Genomic DNA, 24,393 nt, shown 5'->3' on the forward strand with positions numbered 1-24,393 from the left:
AAGTTTTCAGACGTCCCTCGTATGGTCTTCGTCTATAGAATTGGAATAATACCTACTAAGTAGTGGACGTACCTACTACCTACACAAAATTATAGTAACTTAAGTACATATTTGCTTATTTAACTTCAAAAAGATAAATAGGGTTAGCTCGAAGTACTCCTAATAAGAAACGCATGGCAAAGTAGTTTTAGGTAACTTAATCAGAACTGTTTTCAATGAAATATATTTTGCGCTCAAACTTAACACATACTCAGAAGTTTTTTTTAAATCCATCAAATTAACCAACGGTTGAGGACTCCTTACCTCTTATATTAAGCAAGCCGGTGCAGTGGACAGTGCGCAAGTGTTTTATTGCCCGTTGGCCGGCAGCAACCGGCAACCCGGAGTACCTAGGTACTGTCTACGAGTAGTGAAAAGTGACCCTGTGTTTCCTGGAAATCGAGACTTGCAATATTATTTGCAATAAGTGAGTTTTTATTTTACATCCTTCAGAAATTTATTTGGACTGTAGGTATTCCAGACTTAATGTTGCACTTGACAGTAACAAAGTGGTGTATCGTTTAATTGTATAAAATTACGCTTTAGCTTATTTATGATAGTCTGTAGATCAACCTAAATTATTTGGAACAGTTCCAAGATAAATATCAGAAGGATAAATCATGTTAAGAAAGCCATTAATTTTGAAGAATTAAAAAACAGGGTTCATTAAACTTTATCGAAATCTTTGGATAAAAACTTAACGATTTCTTAAATGTCAATGTTTGAATGCAAATTGTCACACGAAATGTTCATTTGATTGACACCTGAGTTAGGCCGGGTATTCTGCCTCACTAGACAGAACAGCAGTAGGTAACAGCCATTGAAAAAGCAGTTGGAATTTGGAATTTACTGCGCGAGAAATACGATAATTACAATTAGTCTGGAGATCCGTAACAACAAGAATGTGTAGTTTCAAGGAAGGATATGAAATAGTTACGCTTGTATCATCTATCTATACCACCACGATGTTAGACGATAAAGCGTGACCGTCATATGTCCGTAGGGACCGTAGGTAGAGTAGCACGTTAAGAACCCATGAACATCCCATGAATTAACCTTTTGGACGCCAATGACCGATATATACGCACCGCAGGTCCAACGCCAAAGACGTATTAATCGGTCATAGACCACAGAGCAACATAGACCTAGGTGCATATGCATAAAGTTCGATTTCAGTTTTGACAATTCGGTGACGTGGCGTCTAAGTGACAGCGTTTGTGTTTGACACGGCGTCGAAAAGGTTAAAAGAGCTATATATACTCAGTAGGTACATTCCTAGTTACAACTCTTAAATTTGAAATATTTGGAGAGGGGGTTAATGGTTAAAATATCACTATACCTCGTTTTCTTTGGCATTACAAAAATGGTAAATAATCTTGACGTGTCTTTTTGAAAAACCTAAGTAGATACATTATAAGAATTTTCTACAACACTAGAGGAGCACTTTAGGTACTGTACGAAAACTCTAAATAATGACAGCAACTGTAAAACTCTTTGTAATACGTTTGATAGATACCTACGCACCAACAACTTTCCTTAAGATATTTGGCCAGCATTTGAAATATCTCCGCAGCAGGGATCGGAATCGATATGGATCAATTTTTAAAAGTACCTTATATAGGTACCTGCTTTCATTTTGTTAAAGAAACTCTAATTGAATATAGGTATATGATATCCCCGCTTTGATCGATCGATTCGATTTCTTTGGATTTATTCACTACCTGGCGCTGTCGATGTAGAACCACAATATAAATTTACTGCCCATTTTTATATCGTACCTAAGTATTTAAATACGATAGGTATCTAATTTTATCCAAGCATAATTTTTAAAACTTATATTTATAGGTATCAAAAGTATAACTCATGTTTAAGTTCCGCGAATCCTAAAATGAATAAGCTCCTTTAACAATGGCGTTAGGTATTTGTATCACTTAAAAATTTTGAAATGATAAATAAGTCCGGCCATTCACCTCGAACCACCCCGAATAACATGTGTACCGCAAACACTGAACTTAAACGTAAATATATGGCAAAAATCACCTGATATAATTATAATGTAACAAAATAATTTTAAATAGGTACCTATAACTTTTAAATAACTGCCTAATCTTTTAGTCAGAAGATATGGTAACTATGGCAGTTTTCAGTGCTCTGCTGTACGACTATGATGGTTGCACAGGCCGTCTTAAACTATCCTGATGGGGCCTTTGGGCACATAATAATTTGGGGCCCTTTTGGAAAGTAAAGAAAGCTAATTAAACTAATTTTTGTCTACTTCGTCTTCTTCCTCGATTCCTCATGTCTGAGGGTCGCGACCACATGAGGTCGTTATTTCGTGCACCAAGACGATCTTCTATTTATTATGGGTAATCAAATATACTGTTATTACTGTCCTTTGGGGCTCCCTGAGAATGGGCGCCCTGGTACGGGTCTCGTGTGCCCTTATGGTAAAGATGGTATTTTACACCTGTATCGTCTATGGTGTCATACTTAGGTCACTCGATCTTCTATTCGCGGTACGGACGGACGTCCGGTAAAAGCACGACCTTCTTTTATTAGGGCCACTGCAGTTTGACCTGTAAGATAATTTATTTTAATGTAATTATGCCCACATAAGCTGAATATGTCTCGTGAAATAGAAAATTCTATCCAGTCACCAAATCTGAACATCAAATACCTACTTATTGTTGTATCTATCTCGGTTTATTTTTATTGAGAGCTCATGTGTCTCACTGCTGAGCGAGGCCTCCCCCCACTGATTATAGGTAGGTACTTAGATACCCTTATTTAATTCTAGCTTGTGACTACTTGTGAGATGCTCTTCAAGTACAGTTCGTCTCGCAACACAACTCACTGAACATTATAATTCTTTGTCGCAGTAAAATGCCCCGGTATAGAATTAACTAAATAATAGGTATATGTCTTGTATCTAAAATATAACACAATAGTACTGCCAAATAATCCAGTGACATTTGGGGCCGACTGTACCTTTACCATATCACAACCAACGAATCCCATACCCAAATATAAATAACAATTTCATAATTTCCCAAAAATAAACATGCAGAGGATCGTCCAAATTACATATAGTGAGTGTGGGTGTAAGATGTAAAGCGCGATGACACCGAGTATTTAACACTAAGAGACGCCCGCGCCGCCCGCTCAGTCGCACGCCGCCCGCGACGCAAACGCAGGCTCTCGCGGATACTTATCTATCATCTAAAACCTAAATCTAGGTAAATAAAAAAAACTAATCAATATAACGCAAAACCTAAAATATAGCTACTTGAACAACCAGTTAATTTTGCAATATTGTCATTTTCAGAGCTGCTGATGAAATAAGCTCCCCGGTATGGGGTGGAACATGGTTCTCTGGGTAAGTGTTTATTTTTTATTAAGTACATAAGGACTATTAGGATGCTTCGAGACAGTAACAATTTTGAGACGACACAGTAAATGGTTTTCTAATCGCCGCACGCTGATGACTTCGATAAACGATCTTATCAATACCGCAAACGAATAGGTAAATTCCTTCTTAATATTATTGAATAAGTTGTAAGATCAATTAAGCGTAAAAAACATGCTCCTAAACCCTATCGCCATTCAATTCTTATTACAAAAACTATATTTATGATTTTATTTCAATTAAAATCGAAAGTCGGTGGGTATAAGACGGCCAAAATTTCCCTTCAATCAAATGCATCGGCATTTACTTTGGCTCATTACATATGCGCGACGTACGTCGTTTATAAAGTCGTACCGATTCAACTGATATTGTAGGGCAGTAGGACTTGCGTGACTACTCCATCAATTATGCCGGGACTGGGAACATATATGAGAACAGGACCGTATATTTACCTTTTATTGCGCGCGGTCGTTATCACATCTTTTTTCATTAATGCATGATAATTGAGGAGGAATAATCAACATCTATTAAAATACGGTAAACCGCAACGATTTCTTATTAATGAAGTAAAAATTGTAGGTATTGTTTTTAAAAAAACTTTTATTCCTGACTGTACTTTTCAAATAATATCTATCAGAATCAGAATGCATTTATTCGTTATAATATAGGTACATTGTATTGGTCTTATACTTAAAGCATAATTGCGAACGCTATGTTTTGCCGCTAGGCGTACGAATTTGTTTACCTATATTATATATAAACTAAATTAAACATGCACAATTCTAAGGTATTCATGCTTCATTAGTCAAATCAATTACAAAATTAGAACAGAATGATAATTCACAAAAATAATTTAAAACTAACTAAAAAAAAGTTTCCATAATTACACGCATTATAGCTAAATAAAAATGTATAATAAACACTTACATACAGCATAATGTTCGTGGAACATAACGTGATTAGAATACAATTTCTGGATACCACCACAAAATGATAGATACCACTCCACCTATTTAAGTAGTAGTTTATAAATAATATTGTAATAATTTAATTATCTCCGTAATCAAATTAATAAACAATAAAAGTGCAGAAAGATGTATTACTGTTTAGAACTTTATTGACAGCAAAATATGACACTGGTCAAATAAAAGTTTAAATATCTGGGTGACCGAGCTTCGCTCGGAAAACGTATAATAACTCGGAAATGCGCGTTTTCCCAGAGATAAGACCTAGCTAGATCGATTTTTCGCCCCCGAAAACCCCTATATACCAAATTTCATCGAAATCGTTAGAGCCGTTTCCGAGATCCCCGAAATATATATATATATATATATATATATATATATATATATATGTATATGTATGTATATATATATAAATAAATAAATAAATAAACAAGAATTGCTCGTTTAAAGGTATTAGATAGATTAGATACCTAAGTCCAAAAATAGATGTTTGAAGTATTTGAATCGAATTAAAAAACATGTAGTTTCACCAAGGCGATAAGAAGGATATATTATGTTAGAATGCTCAGTAATAATGGTCAGGGCATGCCAAGCACGCAGCGGTGCTGGCACAGACATCCCTCGACCTTCCTTCCGTGTCGTCCATGTGTCGTCCTTTCTGCACTTGACAATATTCTTGAGGTCATTTCTGTCACCTCACGTCAATTGATAATGCAGTTTACCTACAATGAACAAAAAATAGTAGTTTGAGTTACAAGGGATCAAAATGATATATTTCCGTCAAGGGCGTACATTGAATCCTGAACGAAGCGATGGATTCTACAATAGAATCCCGAACGTAGTGAGGGATTCTAAAATAGAATCCTGAGCGTAATGAGGGATTCCTGTTAACGCCCAAGACGAAATAATTTTGATACCGTGTGACACAAATAGGTACTGCTTTTCACATCAACTATGAGGAAAATAAAAAAATCTTAGTGTTGACACAATCTGATGCTTTTTTAAACAAATTATTTAAGCTAAAAAAATAATGTGCAATTTTTTTTTAAATAGTGTGCTAGAACAGAAAAGTGTTACTTTGATCCCTCCTAGCAGGGAGGAAAAGTGCCACTTTGATCCCTCTTAGCAGGGAAGAAATAGTTATTTGTACAACAAGAGACCAAAGTTTGCTTCGAGTGCTGATTATTTTGAGTCCCGTGCAAGCGAAAGATTCTATAGTATCTAATCTAATTTAGAATCTTAAGCGTAGTAAAGGACTCAAAAGCGCACGAGATGTAAATAACTTTGATCTCGTGTAGTTCACAAAACTTTTCACCTCAGCAGTGAGAACATATTAGAGAATCCGAAAAATGTAGGTATTCCTTCTTCATCACTTACCTATTCACTCATGTTTTCTTAAGATATACCAACAATTAAGTTTAATTACCACAATCAAACACAAAAACAAAACGTAGTAAATTTTAGTAAAATAGGTAATATATGAAAACAACGACCATCAATTGAATGACACTTCAATCGACAACTTTTTTTTGTAAAAAAAAATCATTGTAAGATACGGTCCGAATTGCGGATACTTACTATTTGTAAACTATAGTAGAGATTCTTAAAAGTATAATTATTTATTTTTCGTGATATTCTGTGTATTTTTGAGTTAATTATTTTAATCGTACAATAAATTACGTAAAATATAGTGTTTTTATCAAATCTTAAACTTTATTTTCATGAATTAATTATTAAGAATTCATACTCGTATGTGTTTTGGATCGATGCGTTCTGACGTTTTTCGGGGGTATATTATAAACCGTCAATATACCGTTGAATGTCGTTTGAACTTTTTTTGTCTCTTTCTTTTTGCTAACGACGTGAAAGGGACTGAGATAATAAAATCCAATTATTTCGAACTTGTATTAGACCTCGCATGTTGAAATGACATTTGAATATTAAGGTCACTTGAATGTCATTTTGTCTCACTCAGTGAGCAAAATGCGATTTTGCTCACTGTTTTTAAGTAGCAAAGTACCCTTGTTCGAGCTGCTGAGGTGAAAAAGCTTTTTTCCGAATAGGTGGTGTGAAAAAAGCCAATGTTTATTTATTACAAGTACACAATAATTATGGTGCATAAGCCCAATATCTTCTTGAAAATCTAAAAATATAAACCCTAAAAGAACACTTACAGTGATCTTAAGTATGTTTTTTGCTTTTATCGGAATAAAATTCGCATTTTCGTTCGAGAAAGAGATACATTTTTAACACCCAAAATTATGACCACTTTATGTCGTCCGAAACGAGTTTATATGAAGGTTTAAAAATAAAAGGTGGAATCCTAATCGATGGTGGTGTGTGAAGCGAATACCTACCATGGACTGGTTCGGGAGAAATGACGATGACCTCTGGTCCCAGAGCTGGCAGCTTGTGCGCGCTACCTGCCTCTGCGGTGTATGCAAATGCTGTTGTTTTCCGACCGAGGCGTGTCAATGTCCTCAAAGCTCGTTCACCGGTGATTTATTAGATCACTGTTCACATCAAACATTTCGAGAAATTATGTAGAGATTGCCTTAAATTTTAACTCGCTCAATGTATTCATTAACAGACGCATAATTAGCCTGAATTACTTTTCAGGCTAATTATCTATATCCTAATTTATTAAGCCATAAATTAGGATATAGAAACAAATTTTATCTTGGACCTGTTCGTGTTTGTCATGTTATGTAAATCGTTCGCTTAGATGAAGTGCGATACTTGACGGATCGGTCAGCGACCGCGGCGCCCACGGTGTGCTCACTCATGCCATGTGTATGCACCGTCGTTGATATCACTAACAATTAAACAATAGGTTTTTTATTTTCTTTTAGAGGTGTAGAAAGTAAACTAACATTTTGTCACTTTCTTTTCGACACCCTTTATAAATAAACATATAGTAGGCACCTGCTAATATCCTCAACGTAGGAACTTATTGCTTATAGGTGCAATTAATATTTTAAAATCATGCGTAGCGTGCGTGACATTTAAAACTTTTAGATAAAATACGTTTCAAGCTTATCTGCTTTTCGTTAGTGGATTTATGTACCTACTTGTTGCACTTAATTTAAAAGTAAAGCAAAAAGGCATAGCGGCTTAAAGGTCACGCTAAAAGTTTTTAGAGTGGAACTTTATATCCACTAAAATAATACTTAGTTTTGTTAGAACTCTTTATAACCAAATATTTGAGATTAATTTGATTCGAATATAGTAGGTACATAGCTAACCAGAAATTAAAACTCTTAACACTTATAAAAAAAAAAGTCAACGATGAGGCATAGTAGATGATTGGAAAATGGGAGCTACGTTTGTATACAAGAAAGGCGGTTGCGCGCTGTCCTCCACTTTCGTCTTAAATAATGAATCTTGTGGTATGGCTAAGTACATTTAAGGAAATAGAATGGCATAGTTAATTATATATTTTTTATATTTCGTAAAATGTAATTAACAGCGTTGTTGTAACACGGACATTATTTCTAAATCCACCAAACAATTGAAAACGATGATATTTTGAATAACGATCGTCCGAGATAGTTACGTTTAGTAGCAAATGTACTCATACTAAACACTAATCAATATGTAAACAGGCCCTAAGGCAAGTGTATACGCTCGTAGGGGCCTTATCAAATAAAAACAAATCATTGATTATCTTCATACCTAATAGATTTAATTAGAATACCGGTTTCTTTGAGAAAGTTATTTAATTTAAGCTCAGAAATGTTCCCTTGAAATTAATATTATTTTATGCAACCGTTGTTAATAAAGACGCCACGAGTATTTTTTGACTCAGTTAAACAACGTTGCATACAATACTTTTTCTACGATCTAGCACTTACTTTGAAATTGTAAATTTAACAAATATTTTTAATTCAAGAAGTAGCAAAAATGGAGGGTACTGGCGGGAAAAGAATGAATGAATGAATGAAATAAAATAAAAAACATGTCCATGGTTCACTTATTTGTCAGAGATGACATTTAAAATAAGGTTGGCAACACTGTATTTCATTCAATATTTTTTAAGTGGTCATTACACGAAGTGTCGTAAAATCGCCAAAAAGATACTGCGTGTAAGCACTAATTCTTTTTTGGGGAATAGACTTGTCTTGACAACTATAAGGTAGGGTTTTAAAAGTGTGCGCACGACCCTTTAAATGACAAATAAAAGTACGGGAGTAGAAAAAGGACTTTAAAAACCACCGTGTATAGTATTACCCTCGCACATTCAGAAACCCATTTCCGACGACAGAACTTACAAAAAGCGTATCAAGCCTCACACATTTTTTGCTCGCATTGTATAGGTAGAGAATACTGTAAGACTGTAACTAACGCGGTACCTACCTAACGGTCGGTATTCGCAAATCTTCAATGAATCGAATTGTCCAAGTAATTGATACCTATCTCCTTTGTTGACTAATAATATTAAGTTTTTTTATGGGGTCAACAGCCTACGGCGTTTGTTCGACAAACTGATTATTTATTCAGAACAAGCTGCGTTAATCGGCGTGAATAAGACGTTGGATAAACAACATGTTGAGCCAGAGGGTCATAAAACTTGGGACAGGCGAGACACAGCAGGCATCAGTGGCAAAGGGATGCCCCCAAGGGGGCGTTCTATCGCCACTTCTATGGAACCTAGTAGTGAACGACCTAATCACGGCACTAAACAACAATCACTACTACACAATCGGCTATGCTGACGATATAGTGATACTAACGAGCGGCAACCACACAGGTACGGTATGCGACGTTACCCGCTCTGCACTAGCCATCGTGGAGCGCTGGTGCATCAACAACGAACTCACAGTCAATCCCCACAAGACGGAGCTGGTAATGTTCACCAACAAACGCAATTTGGGAAACTACCGCCTTCCCAAACTGTTCAATACAGAACTCCAACTATCTGCAGAGGTAAAGTATTTAGGGGTAATACTTGACAACAAGCTAAATTGGAGTAATCACTTAAATGGCAAAATTGACAAAGCTACAGTCGCGTTCTGGCAATGTCGTAGAATGGTGGGTAGAACCTGGGGATTAACTCCCAGGCTAACTCTATGGCTTTACCAGGCAGTTATAAGACCAATAATAAGCTACGGAGCGATAGTATGGTGGCCACGCACCAAACTATCCACAGTTGAGGCTAAACTACAACGACTCCAGAGGCTGGCCTGTATGGCGACAACGGGCTGCATGAGGACAACACCAACCGCGGCCGTGGAAGCCTTACTGGGCCTGCCGCCGCTGCACCTCTTTATACAACAGGAAGCGCTAGCTGCGGCGGTACGTCTTAAAAAATCTAATCTCTGGAGACCGCCTAGGGTGCCACACACCGAAATCCTCTACGAGGCCATAGGTAGGGAACCGCTCATAGAAGCGGTGACTGACAGGATACCCAAGCAGTTCGTCTTCGACAAGAAATACAAAATACAATTACATGAAGAACCCCATGAAGGACTCAACCCAAGGGAGCTGAGAATCTTCACGGACGGATCAAAGACAAGGTCAGGCACTGGCGCTGGGGTTTTCTCAGAGGACCTAAACATACACATCTCAACACCACTTGGTGCCCATAACACAGTCTTCCAGGCGGAATGTATGGGCATCATAATGGCAGCACACGCAATCGTCTCAAGGGAAGTATTGGACTACCCCATCCGCATACTCTCTGATAGTCGATCAGTACTGCAAGCTCTACAAAGTTATACTCTCACTTCAGGGCTAATTTACGAATGCCACAAAGCTCTGTCAGAGGTATGTACCACCAATGGCGTAACTCTGCAGTGGATCAAAGGACACAGCAACTCACGAGGTAACGATGCAGCCGACATCCTGGCGAGAGGTGGCTCGGAACTGAAGGTGGCAGGACCTGAGCCAATTATACCTCTGCCATTTGCCTGGCTCCGGAACACGCTGCGTCATAACACCAAGGTAAAACACCAACAATACTGGTCTAACCTAGGCACCTGCAGGCAGGCGAAGGAAGCCCTCCCGACACTCAACCCCAATCTGTCACGGAGGCTGCGACAGCTGAAGAGACCACAGCTCCGGCTTATAGCTGGGGCCATAACCGGCCACGCCTCATTTAACAAACACCTACTAACCCTACGTGTTACAGATAGCCCCCTCTGCAGGGCGTGCATGGAGGCAGAGGAGACAGCCGCCCACGTCATTCTCGAATGCCCAGGGGTGGCAGAATACCGGGCACAACACCTCTGCTCACCGGGGTCGCTCCCAGAAGTCGTCGGCAACGTCAAGGGTCTGCTAGGCTTCCTGGTAGAGCTGGGTTGGCAGGAATAGGCCGCCAACCCATCACGCAAAATAGGCGCAATAATATGACGTCGAGTTGCGGAAACCAAGCCCGCGAATACCTATAACCTATAACCTATAAGACGTTGGTAAACGGGTATCTTATTTATGTACCTAATTTAGAATAATAAGAAAAACAATAATAAAACAATATATGTTAAGCATAGATCGAAACATTTATAATTTCGAGCCTAGTACCAGTACCTGTGTCCCGGAGCCGCGAGTTCGAATCTAACTTTTTTAACGCCCTTGTAACTCTTGAGGGTGGCTACAAGCACCTACAGATGCAAGTTGCGGGAAGTTTCCAAAAAGTGGAAAAGGTTCTCGGAAATATCAGGAAAATTTCACAGGAAACATTAATTTTGGACATAGATAATTTCGATTCCCAAAAGAATATTAGAGGTTTCCGAATTTTTCCCCATATGGAAATTTAAGAAATTTCACAATTTAGGAACATCAAGCTACAATAGGGCTTCTTATCTTAACCCTCTGAACGCCACTCCTATCGTTGTCGCCGCGGAGCGTTATCGTGGACCTTAACGGAATGCACGAAGGTTGATATTGGGCTATAACCGCGTGCGTCAATTGACGTCTTTGGCGGTCAATCAGTTAAGCAGTTCCAACATCACAATCAGAAATTTGTCAGTAAGAGTAATGCGCTACTCAATACTACTTTTTGTTAACAAGCTAAGCAGAATCGTTCGCTATAAATCAAAATATTTATTGTCTTCCTCGTACAACATAAGTCTATAATTTCCTTTGCAGATAATCTTTCCATATAATTGTGACGTCCCACGGGAAAAGGTACCTTATGGGCGTTTCTAGTTTCGGAGATATTCAATGTTTTGTAAAAAGGTGAAAAAATGCTCAATTTCTTTTTATTGTGTGATCTGAAACCTTAATGCTTAACGTTTGTTTACCTGTTTCTATTTTTGTTATAAGTGACTTATAAGCCTAGTAATGTCGTTTCAAAGTTTAGTAGAAAAGATACCTTATGGAAAAGTGATTGAAAATTCCCAAAAAGAACTAGTCAATACGAGAAAAGAAGTTTGGTAGAGAACTGTATTTGCATTCAGAAAAACTAATTTGATAATTTCAGTTCTGGTCGGGGGGCCTAGCCAATATTATAAACGTACATCGACCGACATTACAAATCCGAGTAGCCTGCTATTATACCAAAGTTACTCTCTTCAAGTCTTTCTTAACTAGAATAATCTTCATTTGGTTCAGTCGTATGCAATAAATCTGCCATTGGTTTGCTGAAAAATGCCAATACCGGACGCATTCCTATAGGTAATATCTGAGGTCATCGAACCTCAAAGCCGCTTGTCTACAATGGCAACCAAAATATATTATTGATAAGAAATAGTCGCTTTATACCATCTTAACCCCAAAAATTATTAGTTTATCCTAACTGTTCCATCATCATCAATGCCTCATCATGTAACTTAACCACAAGGTACCTTTTCTTTACATACAAATTATTGGTATTTTTTAAGATTATTATGACGAGGAACTTTGTGGCAGTTTAATGTAAATTAAGATTTTCAATTCTTAAAAATAAACTACAATGTAATTGATGTTTTGTAGTGATGTATTATTAAATTTATAACCATAAGGTACCTTTTCTTAAATGTATGGAGCAAAGACCGTTATTGTTATGTAAGTTTAAAGTGGCATAAGAGGTTAAATACAGCATTTAGTTGCGGTTTTAGGACTTATTTCATTTGAATGACAGAATTTATTTTCTATGTGCTCAGAAAAATTGATTGTGGGTCACATTAAAAGTAAAAAATATTCAATTTTGTGATTTTACATGAAAAAGTCAGAAATTACATTTTCACGTCTAAATCGATATTTTGTTTTGCTTAAACTGTCTCTCAGAGTCGTTTTCTAATAGATAAATTTAAATCTTGAGAGCTCATTGCAATCAATCGTGAAAATGAAACAAAACTTTATTTTCAAGAGATTGGTTAGTATACACATAAATCGGTCGATATCAAAGGTTTCTATTTATATTACAGAACAAGTCGCAACATTTTTTTAATCTCAAGAGTCTAAAGACTCTAAAGTATTATTATTTGTAGTCAACTAAGTATGTAACTTACTTCAGGAACATAGTTTTTTAGGTGGCTAAACTTAAAACTTCTCTATCGTAAAGTTGCTCATTTTATATCATTATTTTCAAAAAATAATAATATATCTCTGTAACTACACAACTTAGGAGGTTGATCTTTTATTGTAGATTATTTATTGTAGATTACTGGGGTATGCATAACTCCATACCCGCCATAAGGTACCTTTGACCATGGAACGTCACAATTAACAAGCTGTATGTTTCAGAGCGCACTGTGGTTGTTATGTACACACACAGTAGCGTCCCCGCGATCCGACAACGTGTCCTTCGTGAGAAGTGCCGTCGAGACGGTGCCTGTACATGACCCAATACCCGCGCCTATACGAGCGTCAGTGGAAAGCATTCCTCTGAGGTAAAATGCTTACAATTAATATAAGGATTAGCTTTTAATAGGGTAACAAAACACTTTCATACTACCTCTACTTTTATTTTAAAAATTTCATTTAAGTACAACGAATATACCGAGCTTAATCGTTCGTCATTTAATCAAGGAGTTACTTTCGATCTGCAAATCAGATCACATAATTCGGTGTGTATATGCAGACTTTAATAATAAATAATGCCACATTTCAGCGCCACGAGAAGTTGTTAAAAATCTCCGAGCAAATTTTGAAGATTGTTGTCCTATAATTACTTACACATTAGTAGCATATATATTTTAATAAGATTAGTTTTAAATTAACAATTATTTAGATAAGAAACTTTTACATTTGCAGAAGTCTTCGAGATGAAGGCGATGAAAGAGTGCCATTGCGTGATGCGGTAGAAAAGAGACCCATTGAAGTATTAAGCGACGAATCCTTGCGCGTAAATGTAGAGGTACTAATTTAACACACTACCGCAAACCATCGGGCTATTAAATCTGTTACCACCAAAGTGAATGTGGTAACTAGTGGGTTTTTTTCTCAGTAGTAAAAATATATGATAATTCCCAACTAACTTGACGGTAACAGCTGTAAATAATCAAAATCATGTAATTTTCTTTAAATTCAATTGAAATTCTTGGCATACTAAGTTTTTATTAACGTGTTTCCGTGTTCTGCAGGACGTTGAAGATATATCAGCAGGAGATACGGACCATCTCAGACAATATTATGGCGCGGCAAATTACTTGAACAAGTTTCAGCTAGGAAATGCTAATCTACAAGGTTTGACATTATTTTATTACGTCTTTCTGTAATAATTTGTTAAGTAGATCAAAACGATAGTCCTTCAAAAATGTTACCCATTTTAGTGCAAAGGCGTGCCATATTTTTTGTCGGGGGTTTTATATTTTGTGTTATATTTTCAGAAATGCAACAGACGCCCACTGGTCCAGCAATAAAGAGACTGATAGTGTGTTACATAGAATCATTGGCAGCGTACAGGGTGCCTCCCCTTGCGTTCACTGCAAGCCTCGTACCTCGCACCTGCACCCACCTCCATTATGCCTTCGCTGTAATGCATCCGCACACCTATGCTTTGATGCCGGCAAATGAAGATTATGATATGATTAAGGGTAAGGATGCCTATTATTATTGTATATTGAGTCAATATTGCAACAATACTTGCTGACCCATACAAAATATTCAGAATCCTAGTATAGTTAATACCTACCGAATGACTCGATTCAATTAACCTACAATACAATAATGATTAACTTTTCGCAACTTTAATTAGATTTTTAACTTTTTTCAATTACAGGCGGGTACCGAATTGCGACAGGTTTAAAGCGAAGAAAAACAGGCCTAAAAGTGATGTTAAGTATCGGAGGCGACGGAACCGATCGACTGTTCAGCGAAATGGTGCAGGAGTCCAATAGACGAAGTAACTTCATAGACAGCGCAGTGAGCTTCTTGAGGGAACACGACTTTGATGGTCTTGATCTTCACTGGGTTTATCCAGGTAAGAATTCTTATATATCTTATTTTGTCCTGTCAAAATTAGCCTGTTAGAATTCTGCGTATTTTTAATTTAACAAATGTACCTAAATTATCCAATAAATATTAGCCCATTGCGGAATTCGATCCTGCGAGCAAGTTATTGAGTTACATGTTAAACCCTGAAGTAGTTCCCAGCAGCACCCCTTAAATACGTCACTTTCACCTCTATTCATCTCTATTCACCATAGTAAGACCTAGCGTTCTACTGCTACGAATTGAGATTGACAGTTGCCACCGCAAATTGATTGGCATCGTGCCTGATTGGGACGTTTATCATATAGATAATTCGACTTATTTTCTTTTGTAGGTGAACGAGACGAAGAAGAAAAAGACATGTTTACATCCCTTCTGTACGAACTGCGAGAGAAAATGTCGCCATACGGCCTTCTACTTTCTACGGTCTTGCCTCCATTCAGGTAATTACTCAGACACTGACAAGTTTTAATGCAAGTTAGGAAGGTATTTGCATTTGACGAATGTGTTGAATTTGATGAATTAGTTGAGTACTTAATTTTTAAAATAATTCATAAATTACTTAGTTGAAAGTGTTTCATAGGTATAGGTAATCTAATTAAAAAAAAACAACGGGTTGCACTCCGGGAGTGCCGACAAAAGTGAAAACTCAATGACATCTTACGTCTTACGCTCTTGCGAGTTTAACATTTTTTCCCCATCACAAAAAGTGCACAGCGCCGTTAAAGAAGTTTTCGCTTCAAAAAGTGGCAGGTTTTCAGGTTCAACAAGGCTTTTTTTGGTCAAATATACACGTTCAAAATATATCAGGACTGATAGAAATCTATATACTTACAACATATTTTTAACTACTTATAGTTCAAATTGCGTAGGATGAGCCAATTTTTGATTTAGGTCGTAATCCTTAGTAATGAGAACAGCTCATATGACAGCCACAATTATAGCGTCTTCATCAGATATCTACCTAATATACCAATGCTTGTCCAAGGTATCAGATCGAAGACGGATACGACCTAGCTGCCGTCAGCGGCGCGGTCGACTACGTGACTCTGCAGGCGTGGGACATGACGCACGGCAAACGGGACGAGCCTCCAGCGAAGGCTGTCCAGCATAGCGCCCTGCACCGCGACCCCGGGGCTGCGTCTAGGGACCAGCGATACGATAACATTGTATGTACTAAGTACCAACATTGTAAAGTATGTAGGTTTTTTTAATTCGAATAGCAGGTGCTACCTTACTACTTTGTGCCTACGCGAAATATTGGCATTAGATTTCCAAGAAAATATCAGAGACTTTTATGCAGAAAGTACCTAGCTAAGAATGTAGTCCAAAAATTGCTAAAACAAGTGACTTTGAATGTCTTGTCTTTGATAAATTATTACTGGTAGTAGTAGTAGTAGTAGTAATCACTTTATTGTACACAACACAGGTATACAACACTGGTATTATGACAGCAGTCATTTATTTATTACGAGTCAGAGGACTCGGGGTGGCTTGATAAGTCTTGCTCTGGATCAACTTGCCTTCCTAGAAATAATTGGCATTTTGCTCCCTTTAAAATAATCTACATTTTTCTGTCCTATAGGAATTCATGGTTAAATACATCCTTCGTCATGGCATGGCTCCCGAGAAGCTAGTACTCGGTGTACCTTTGTTCGGCCGGAGCTACACTCTGGCGAGCTCCACGCTGCCTTCGCCTGGCGCCCCAATCAGCGGTTGGGGCCAAGAGGGGCCTTACACGCAAACTAAAGGGCTACTGGCTTACTTTGAGGTGAGAGACGTTGTGTATTGTCTTTCTCATTATATAATACTGCGGTATAGCATTCATAGCATAGCGAGAAGCTGTTTCCGCGTACACTGCCCTAATACGCAGATGTTCACAACTGGCATAAGTTGCAATGGGAGAGCCAAATTCCTTATTCACCAACATGACAAATGTAGTGCCTACTGAAACGGACCAGAGGAATCCTCACACTGAGGTTTATTTGTTGATTTCAGATATGCATAGCTGAACGCGAAGGTAAAGGAGTAACCGAGACCGACGAAGCCGGTAATGCTTACGCCGTTTTTGATGACCAGTGGGTTACATATGATTCACAAACAACTATCGCCGAAAAGGTCAGTGACTAACCAAAACTTTTAAAATTATATTGTGTGTTAGTTTAGCGAGTTTTCTAGTTTATTTAAGTCGTATCCCTCTTATTAATTATTTATCTCAAATTTATTTTTTAACGTTTACAGATGAGATTCATCATGAATTTGGGCTTGGCTGGAGCAGCGGCCTGGGCTATAGATATGGATGACTTCCGTGGACTCTGCGGCTCGCCCTTCCCTTTACTGAGCACGATTTCTACAATGTTAAGCAGTAATTATCGCCGAATAATAATTAAGTATATTTTATAAACCTCTTGATGTTTAGACAATTTTATAATTTCGTTTTATTATTTAACAGATGAACCCGTCCAAAGTGATCAGTCTTCCTTAAAGATTGGTTCCTGTGAGTCAATGATGCCTTACCTGGCGTCGGATGAAGATTCTTGCGCCCATTTCCACTTCTGCACTGGCGGTATTAACTTCAGAATGGTTTGCGAAGATGAACGTCTTTACGATCCCTCCACGGGCTTCTGCGGGTAATTTATTTAAGCGCGTCAATTTTTTTTCGCTTGACTAATCTTGCGACTGATTAAACTCAAGTTTGGTTGAGACACGTTAGTGATGTTTTTAGAATGATAGGGTGATCGCCTTAACTTCCCTTAAATTTCCAGCACATCAACTCTTTTATCTCGCTTGACAAGTCCGGCTAAAGTAACGTAACGGTATATTCCAATCCAAATGAATAATTTTGGATAGGTATACCTACTTTACTTTTTGGATATACCTAATACTTAAATGGTTAGGCACTCCTTGTAGCTTTTACTGATAGGTATAGCGTTTTGTTTCTACATTCTATATTTGAGGTTTTAAACAGACAATAAACAATGGAGCTATCTATTTGTTTTCAAAACAATTGTAAAATATAACCATCAGCGCGTTTCGCTCATGTATAGGTAATTTTAGTACCTATACCTACTTAGCCTACTTACTGTTGCAGACACCAAGATGTTGCCAAGTGTCTACCGGGTCAAAGCCTTATAATCAGCGTGGAGGAAGCAGCACGATTATTACCTCATGCATATGATAATGATTTCGAGGTAAATATTACATTCAATACCAGTACAATTTCGTATCCGGCTGAATATTAACTTTATTAATTCATGAGTTAATAATTTATTGCAGTGGAGTGACCAAGTAAATCATGACATGATGATGAACAGAGAACCAGTTCAACTTATTTCAATGGCTGATAATTTAAAAAAGAGTAAGTTCTAATCATACAATAACAAGTCTAAAACTGTGTTTTAATCCCTAGGTTTTCTTTATTTTTACCATTAATTCTTCTATTCTTCTTTCTTATATTTGTCTTCTTTAATTAACTACTTATTTCCTCTTCTATGGCACTTTGCTTCCGATGTCTACTTATTTCTTAAGAAAAAGCACACCAGAAGAAAGAAATTGGCAATCACTCAAGAAAGCGAAATCAGGATGAAGACATTTTTGCTACATACAATATAAATTCCAGAGTACCAAGAGAAGGTATGTAATAAAATGTTATTCTATTCTATCGTCGTGTAAGTATTAATCCCGCAGGAAGATATTAATTATGGTTATAAATAATTTCTTATTTTTATCATCTCCACAGTGTTTGATAGAGTATTACTAAACATATTTTTATTTGGTGCCTACTCGTATAATTGTCCTTTAAAGTAGCGCATATATACCTCAAGAACTCCTTTATTCACACTGTTAAACATATTTATAAACAATTCCAGCAATAGCTCGGCGTTGCACCAACTACCTACTATTTTGCGTCCTCGAATTACTAACATTTCTCTTATGTCTTTAGGTCCCGAAAATAACAAACGAGTAGTATGCTACATGACCAGCTGGGCTTTCTATCGGCGCGGCGACGGTAAATTCGTTCCGGAGCAAATTGACACCAGACTTTGCACACACATAGTTTACGCTTACGGGTCATTGTCACCGGATGAGCTCGTCGCTAAAGAGTTCGACCCATGGACTGATATCACCAACAGTAAGTTAATTGTACAACAAGAAAAGGCTTTGCAGCATTTGGCTATGCGATAGTTAGAGAATTCAATCCAATCATGATAGATAATCGATATCGTATCACTTTAATATAAGACTAATATACCAACTTCTAAGTCTTGGCCTTTTTTTAGATTTATATGAACGGGTAACATCTCTGAAAGACGTGACAGTCCTACTAGGATTGGGAGGGTGGACAGACTCTGCCGGAGATAAATATTCGCGCCTAGTATCCTCGAGTGCTGCCCGAGCTAAGTTTACGGAAAAGCTGGTGTCTTTCTTACGTATGCACAACTTCCGAGGTCTTCACTTAGACTGGAACTATCCGGTCTGCTGGCAGAGTAATTGTAAGAAGGGCGCAGCATCTGATAAAGCGAATTACGCAAAATTAATACAGGTACGTAATAATAACTTAAATTAAGGAAATATATTAAAATTCTGTTTATCTATCACAATTTAAGACGATCTAATTTGTAAGCGCATATTATTACTTGAAATGGCGACTTGTGTAACAGTTGTAGCTATAGAAAGAGAAGAATTAGGATTTTTATTAAAGGCAATCATTTTCATCTCGTATTGCTTACTGCTGACAACTATCCTGCTAATTGCAGGGTTTATTTGTGTCATAAAGCTTTATCAAGATTCTTACAGGCAGTAGAGTTTAGGTACGGCGCTGGCGTTAAACTTATAGGATTTAATAGCTTTCATCAGACCACCTGAATCCTAATTTTGTTATTACAATTTAAATTCGTCGACGTGTCATAAATAAACACTTGTTATATTTTTCAGGAACTGTCAAAAGCTTTGCATGGCGCCGGAATGGAGCTAGGTGTAGCAATATCCGGCTATAAAGAAGTGATAGAAGCGGCATACGACCTACCTACTATTTCTAAAGCCGCTGACTTCCTAAGCGCCATGACGTATGACTACCATGGTGGCTGGGAAAGCACTACTGCGCACCACACGCCGTTGGTGCCTTCTCCGAAAGACAAAATCCCGTACTACTCTATCGTAAGAATTGTATTTAGTTTATTTTGTAATTTGGATCTGAATGTAACCAAAAGCCAAAAATGTTACCAAGCTAATAAGATCACTCATTGTCATCCGAGAGATCTTAAATAAGTCACGCTTCAAGATACACGTAAATAAATTGAGATCTTTCTATACTATTAGAAAATCTTCTTTTCATTGTTAATTATTTCGACAAGTTCTACAACTTAATAATGAAAGTACCTAATATATTCGAAAGCGCAGAGAATACCGGATGTGGGTATTAGATTTTAGAGTTGCGACATTTGTTTTTATTAAAATTTCACGTAAGATTAAACAATTACAACAAGAAAATTTTATTAACAGGAGTACGCCGTGAAAGCCCTTATCAGCGGAGGCGCAGACCCAAAGAAAATACTCCTAGGTTTGTCGTTCTACGGCCAAACGTACAGACTCGCCACGACTGGATCCAGTGGCCCGAGCTCTGCAGCCTCCGGCCCCGGCGAACCCGGCGAGTTCACCAAGCAGCCCGGCATGATGGCCTACTACGAAATTTGTTACCGAGGTATTAACCATTTAGGTACTCAATTCTAGTAACTATTTGTCGTATGAGTCGTATACCTTTCATAACGGCAAAGGCAAAAGTGTTAAGCACAAAATATTTTGTGCCGAATACGCATTCAGGTGCCTATCTGGCAGCAATAACTTAGAACACGACCAAATTTGTAATCATTTTATAAAACGTATAGGCGTCGCTATGAAATAAGTAGACTCAATCCACATACTACCGAAAAGACCCCTTGGACTGGAATCTTATTCTGTTATGTTTGTCCTTTTACAGTTAAAAATCTGCGATGGAAGACTGGACGTCAAGACAGAGCCGGTCCCTACGCGTACTCAGAAAATCAATGGGTGGGTTATGACGACCCGAAATCCATAACTGAAAAGGTCCGTATAAATTACCCATAGATAAGGACATTTTTGACGTGTAAACTTCTTTAGCGGCGCTGGGCACTTTTTGAGGTGGGGAAAAAATTATAAACTCGAGACAGCGTAAGGCGATCACGTGACCGTAAGGTTTAGATGGCCACTAATTTAGATGGCATTTAAATCAATAAAGAAAAACTCAATGACATAATTCAATAAAGCTACATCTTGATGAAATCGCTAATAAAAGTGAACTCTAGTACTGATGAATAAAACTCAAAATATCATGACCATGACATATTTAGATGCGAGGTCTGCAAGGTAACTTTACAATTTCTATTCGAATTTTAAACAATTAACGCTACAAATTTGAATTTCGAATTTTAAACAAGCTCACTGACCAGCAATTTCGGAACTAAAGTTTTTCAATAGAAAGGAGGATGGGTCAATTATACATAGTGCTGCAGACATTTTGGACTAGTCATTGCGTTTTCACTTCTGTCGGCACTCCCGGAGAGCAACCCGTTGTTTTTTTTTTTTAATAATACTAACGAACCATTTCTAAACATTCATTTATTGACTTTCGTACTTAAACTTAAATAAATATATTTATAAAAGAAAACAGCAAAAATGTTATGTAGCTCTAACTAACTTTAATACTTTGGTGGTTTGGTAGCGTTTTGGCTTTGAATTTGGAAAAGACTGAGAACCTACTCTAGAGTTTTAAGTATAAAACCGACTTAAGGACCAACATAATTGCTAAAAGATGCACGTGCTGCGATTGGACTTATAATCGTCGTCTAATTAGGCCAATTACTTACACTATTGAAGACAGTAATTATAGATTACAATAGTTAATGGCTTTATGAGTGCCATGCAACCACACTAAGAAAACTCATCTCACTCAAACATTATTCTCAAAATGCACTCACATTAATTTTTAACGATAAACGTAAATTTATCCATGAAATTAATTTCATCAAACAGATACATAGGTAGGTATGACGTGTCAGTACAAAGTACGATTCTGATATAACCGTAACATATTTTTTTCTAGTTTACAAAAGATGTAAGTTCCGTGGCAGTCAGCGTCGAATTAACGCAATAACAGTAGAGTTTGAGTTCGGAAGTAGGAGCGCAATAACTTTGATTTCCATAAAGGTTCAGCCTGCTCACTGAACCCGCAAGACTCCATTTGCCACCACGACCACCTTCACGCCCTATAGTGGCTTCAAATTCACCACCGCCAGGATTGGTACGTACCACCACAGTCAACTGAATAAAATATTTTTTGTTTTCTTTGAAGCTACCGGGTAACAGTCGTGTCACCTCCAGAACTTCCGCAATTGTGAGCCTTGCACACTCTGGATAGTCCTCAAGGAGACCGTTCAACTGAGATACTACTTGCTTAACAGCCTCCTTAGCTACACGACTGTTGGACTTTATCTTAGTATATCGATAACATGTGCACCAATGGTCTTCTATGGCAGCTGATTCACAAGTTCTGTTCCCCGGGATAGGTAAAAATAAACTGATGCTACGATTAGAAGAGTAGGCATCGTAACTTCGAGAAATTATTTTAGCATTTTTGATATTTTCTAGATTCATTAAATCGGCTAATGTGGCGTGCATGTCGAATGGTGTGGTTAAACGATGGCTGTTTATTTTTAGATTGTTATATGCCTCGTTGAAATTATATCGAAACGACGGGGGCAATAAGGCGATTACGAATGGTAACCTATCTTCTAAAAATCCCTGCTTCGTTGAGCGAAATTTTCCCCATCTCATACCGTGGTCACTCATTAAGAAGATAATTGTTTCATTCAAGTATCCTGAGATATACATTTTTCTGAAAAGGTCACTGTAGCTGTCATCCATCACCATTGGATAGTTTAAGTTATCGTGACTCATGGTTGTTTCCCAAAAAAATCCAAATAATTTTCTTTTCAACGTCGTTGTCAAGTCCTCGACATAGTCTACGAGAATTTTGTAGAAGAATTTTTCGTTCATGCATAATTTCGAGTTACCGTCTTTATTGGTACCTGCAATATGCTCCGCTTCGTGGATGAAAGTGCGCAGATAGTAGTCTGTTGGGGAGCCCGCGAAGCCGCGCTTGACATAGTTAAAAGTGCCCAACCAGGAGGTGTCTTCGGCCAACGCCGTCACAAATCCGGCTTTCTGGGATCGTTCCCATATAAAAGGACAGTTGTCGAAAGTTGATCTGCTGTTTGGCCAACATGTGTCCTGTAATTCCGTATCTTTTTTTCCCAGCAACAGAGGTATTAAATTAGGAAATGTATTATCTCCAACTTTATTATATCCTAATAACTCCACACTACCCAACTTCTTCAAAAAATTTACAGTTTTAGGCATAGTCCTGTGAAGACTTAACCTAGAAACTCCATCTATCCCCAAAATCAATATGTTATAAGGTAAGTGTTTCTGAGAATTAGCTACTAGTTCTCTTTCACGAGCAAATACATAAAAAGAGTCGAAGAGTGTTTTTGTGTCACTACAAACAACTCTAACAAACTCGTCGTTTACAATAATAATGTCAGAAAAGTTACGACAACTATTGTATTTAACTCGGTCATCAATGTCGGAAGCTGTGATGTCATTAATAGAAGTAGGACGATAAAAGGATTTGTAGCAACATGTTAACTTACTAGAACTACTTAAATTATAATGAAACATATATTCTTTCACAATCCAAATATGAGTTTTATTTGAACCTAACAAAGGGTGAGGTGGGCATGGTTGTATTTCATGTATGTCTTTTCCCATTTCTCGAATTGACTTTTCATCTGCTCGCATGAATGGTATACGGCAGCCTTCTGTCCGTATGGTACTGGAATTGTCGGGTTTGTAATCTACAGCATACTGTCGTTTCGAATAAACCCAGCTGTTGTACTCGATATAAAACCTGTGGTCGGTATTTAGTACTAATAGCACAACGGAACCGCACCCAAGCATCATGCCTAGGAAAAATAAATTCTTTAATCGAGGTACCCGGGCTCTAGATTTGGACACGTGCATGCTGAAAATCTAGTAACGATTAACGTTACTATTTTATACCCTGAACACACGAAAAGGTGTTTCCTTTTTTAATTAGCGCCGACACTGCCGAGGATAATGATCCAGCCGTCACTTTCGGTTATAGGTACTTAGGTATTACTTGATCGCCTGGAGAAGAGTAGCGCTGACAGTTATCTTCAGCATATGTGATCTGACCAACGCATATTTCGCTGTGAATTATTGCTACTACTACATAGTACCAATTTTATCCTGCTTTTTCGCACTTTATTATTTGTTATATTTAACACTTTGCACTACAGCACTGTGTAAAAAAACTAAGACGTGTATCTTCACTTCACTTTTATCCGCAACACTGCTACTTGGGTTTTTTATTGTACGTAATATTTAAGTTATTGGTTAAGTCGGAACTTATTCTCTTAAATAGGAACATGCGAACATGCGACTAACATATCGTCGTTTGAAAAATGGTCACAATATTGAATTTGAAACGTAGAAGCAAAGTAGCGTGAAACTGTGAAATTTTACGGACTT

The 24,393-nt window shown here is 37.5% G+C and overlaps 2 protein-coding genes across 3 annotated transcripts in view; one reads left to right on the top strand and one right to left on the bottom strand.

The window, feature by feature from the left end:
* Window positions 1-3,088: 3,088 nt before the first annotated feature.
* LOC134648863 (probable chitinase 10) overlaps window positions 3,089-24,393 on the top strand; it is a 37,728-nt gene continuing 16,423 nt past the window's right edge. Inside the window, exons 1-21 of one of the 2 annotated variants that reach the window (XM_063503441.1) lie at window positions 3,089-3,275; window positions 3,365-3,415; window positions 13,075-13,220; window positions 13,585-13,687; window positions 13,914-14,016; window positions 14,160-14,366; window positions 14,552-14,752; window positions 15,098-15,206; window positions 15,752-15,932; window positions 16,349-16,534; window positions 16,762-16,881; window positions 17,005-17,128; window positions 17,216-17,393; window positions 17,855-17,954; window positions 18,040-18,121; window positions 18,292-18,396; window positions 18,707-18,895; window positions 19,044-19,306; window positions 19,699-19,920; window positions 20,266-20,464; window positions 20,741-20,847. In XM_063503441.1, the coding sequence (XP_063359511.1) occupies window positions 3,392-3,415; window positions 13,075-13,220; window positions 13,585-13,687; window positions 13,914-14,016; window positions 14,160-14,366; window positions 14,552-14,752; window positions 15,098-15,206; window positions 15,752-15,932; window positions 16,349-16,534; window positions 16,762-16,881; window positions 17,005-17,128; window positions 17,216-17,393; window positions 17,855-17,954; window positions 18,040-18,121; window positions 18,292-18,396; window positions 18,707-18,895; window positions 19,044-19,306; window positions 19,699-19,920; window positions 20,266-20,464; window positions 20,741-20,847 (2,949 nt within the window). In that variant the 5' untranslated portion in view covers window positions 3,089-3,275; window positions 3,365-3,391. The remainder of the gene's footprint in view (window positions 3,276-3,364; window positions 3,416-13,074; window positions 13,221-13,584; window positions 13,688-13,913; window positions 14,017-14,159; window positions 14,367-14,551; window positions 14,753-15,097; window positions 15,207-15,751; window positions 15,933-16,348; window positions 16,535-16,761; window positions 16,882-17,004; window positions 17,129-17,215; window positions 17,394-17,854; window positions 17,955-18,039; window positions 18,122-18,291; window positions 18,397-18,706; window positions 18,896-19,043; window positions 19,307-19,698; window positions 19,921-20,265; window positions 20,465-20,740; window positions 20,848-24,393) is intronic. The other variant, XM_063503442.1, reaches the window with a different exon arrangement.
* Window positions 21,871-23,860, bottom strand: LOC134648864 (uncharacterized). The gene has a single exon (XM_063503443.1). The coding sequence runs from the start codon at window positions 23,800-23,802 to the stop codon at window positions 21,880-21,882; it is 1,923 nt and encodes a 640-aa protein (XP_063359513.1). The 5' UTR covers window positions 23,803-23,860; the 3' UTR covers window positions 21,871-21,879.

Source organism: Cydia amplana, chromosome 6, assembly GCF_948474715.1.
Source record: "Cydia amplana chromosome 6, ilCydAmpl1.1, whole genome shotgun sequence".
Taxonomy (NCBI): Eukaryota; Metazoa; Arthropoda; class Insecta; order Lepidoptera; family Tortricidae; genus Cydia; species Cydia amplana.

What these genes read in the sequence shown, in the direction of transcription:
- LOC134648864 (XM_063503443.1), bottom strand. Translation starts at nt 23,802, where the DNA reads ATGATGCTTGGGTGCGGTTCCGTTGTGCTATTAGTACTAAATACCGAC.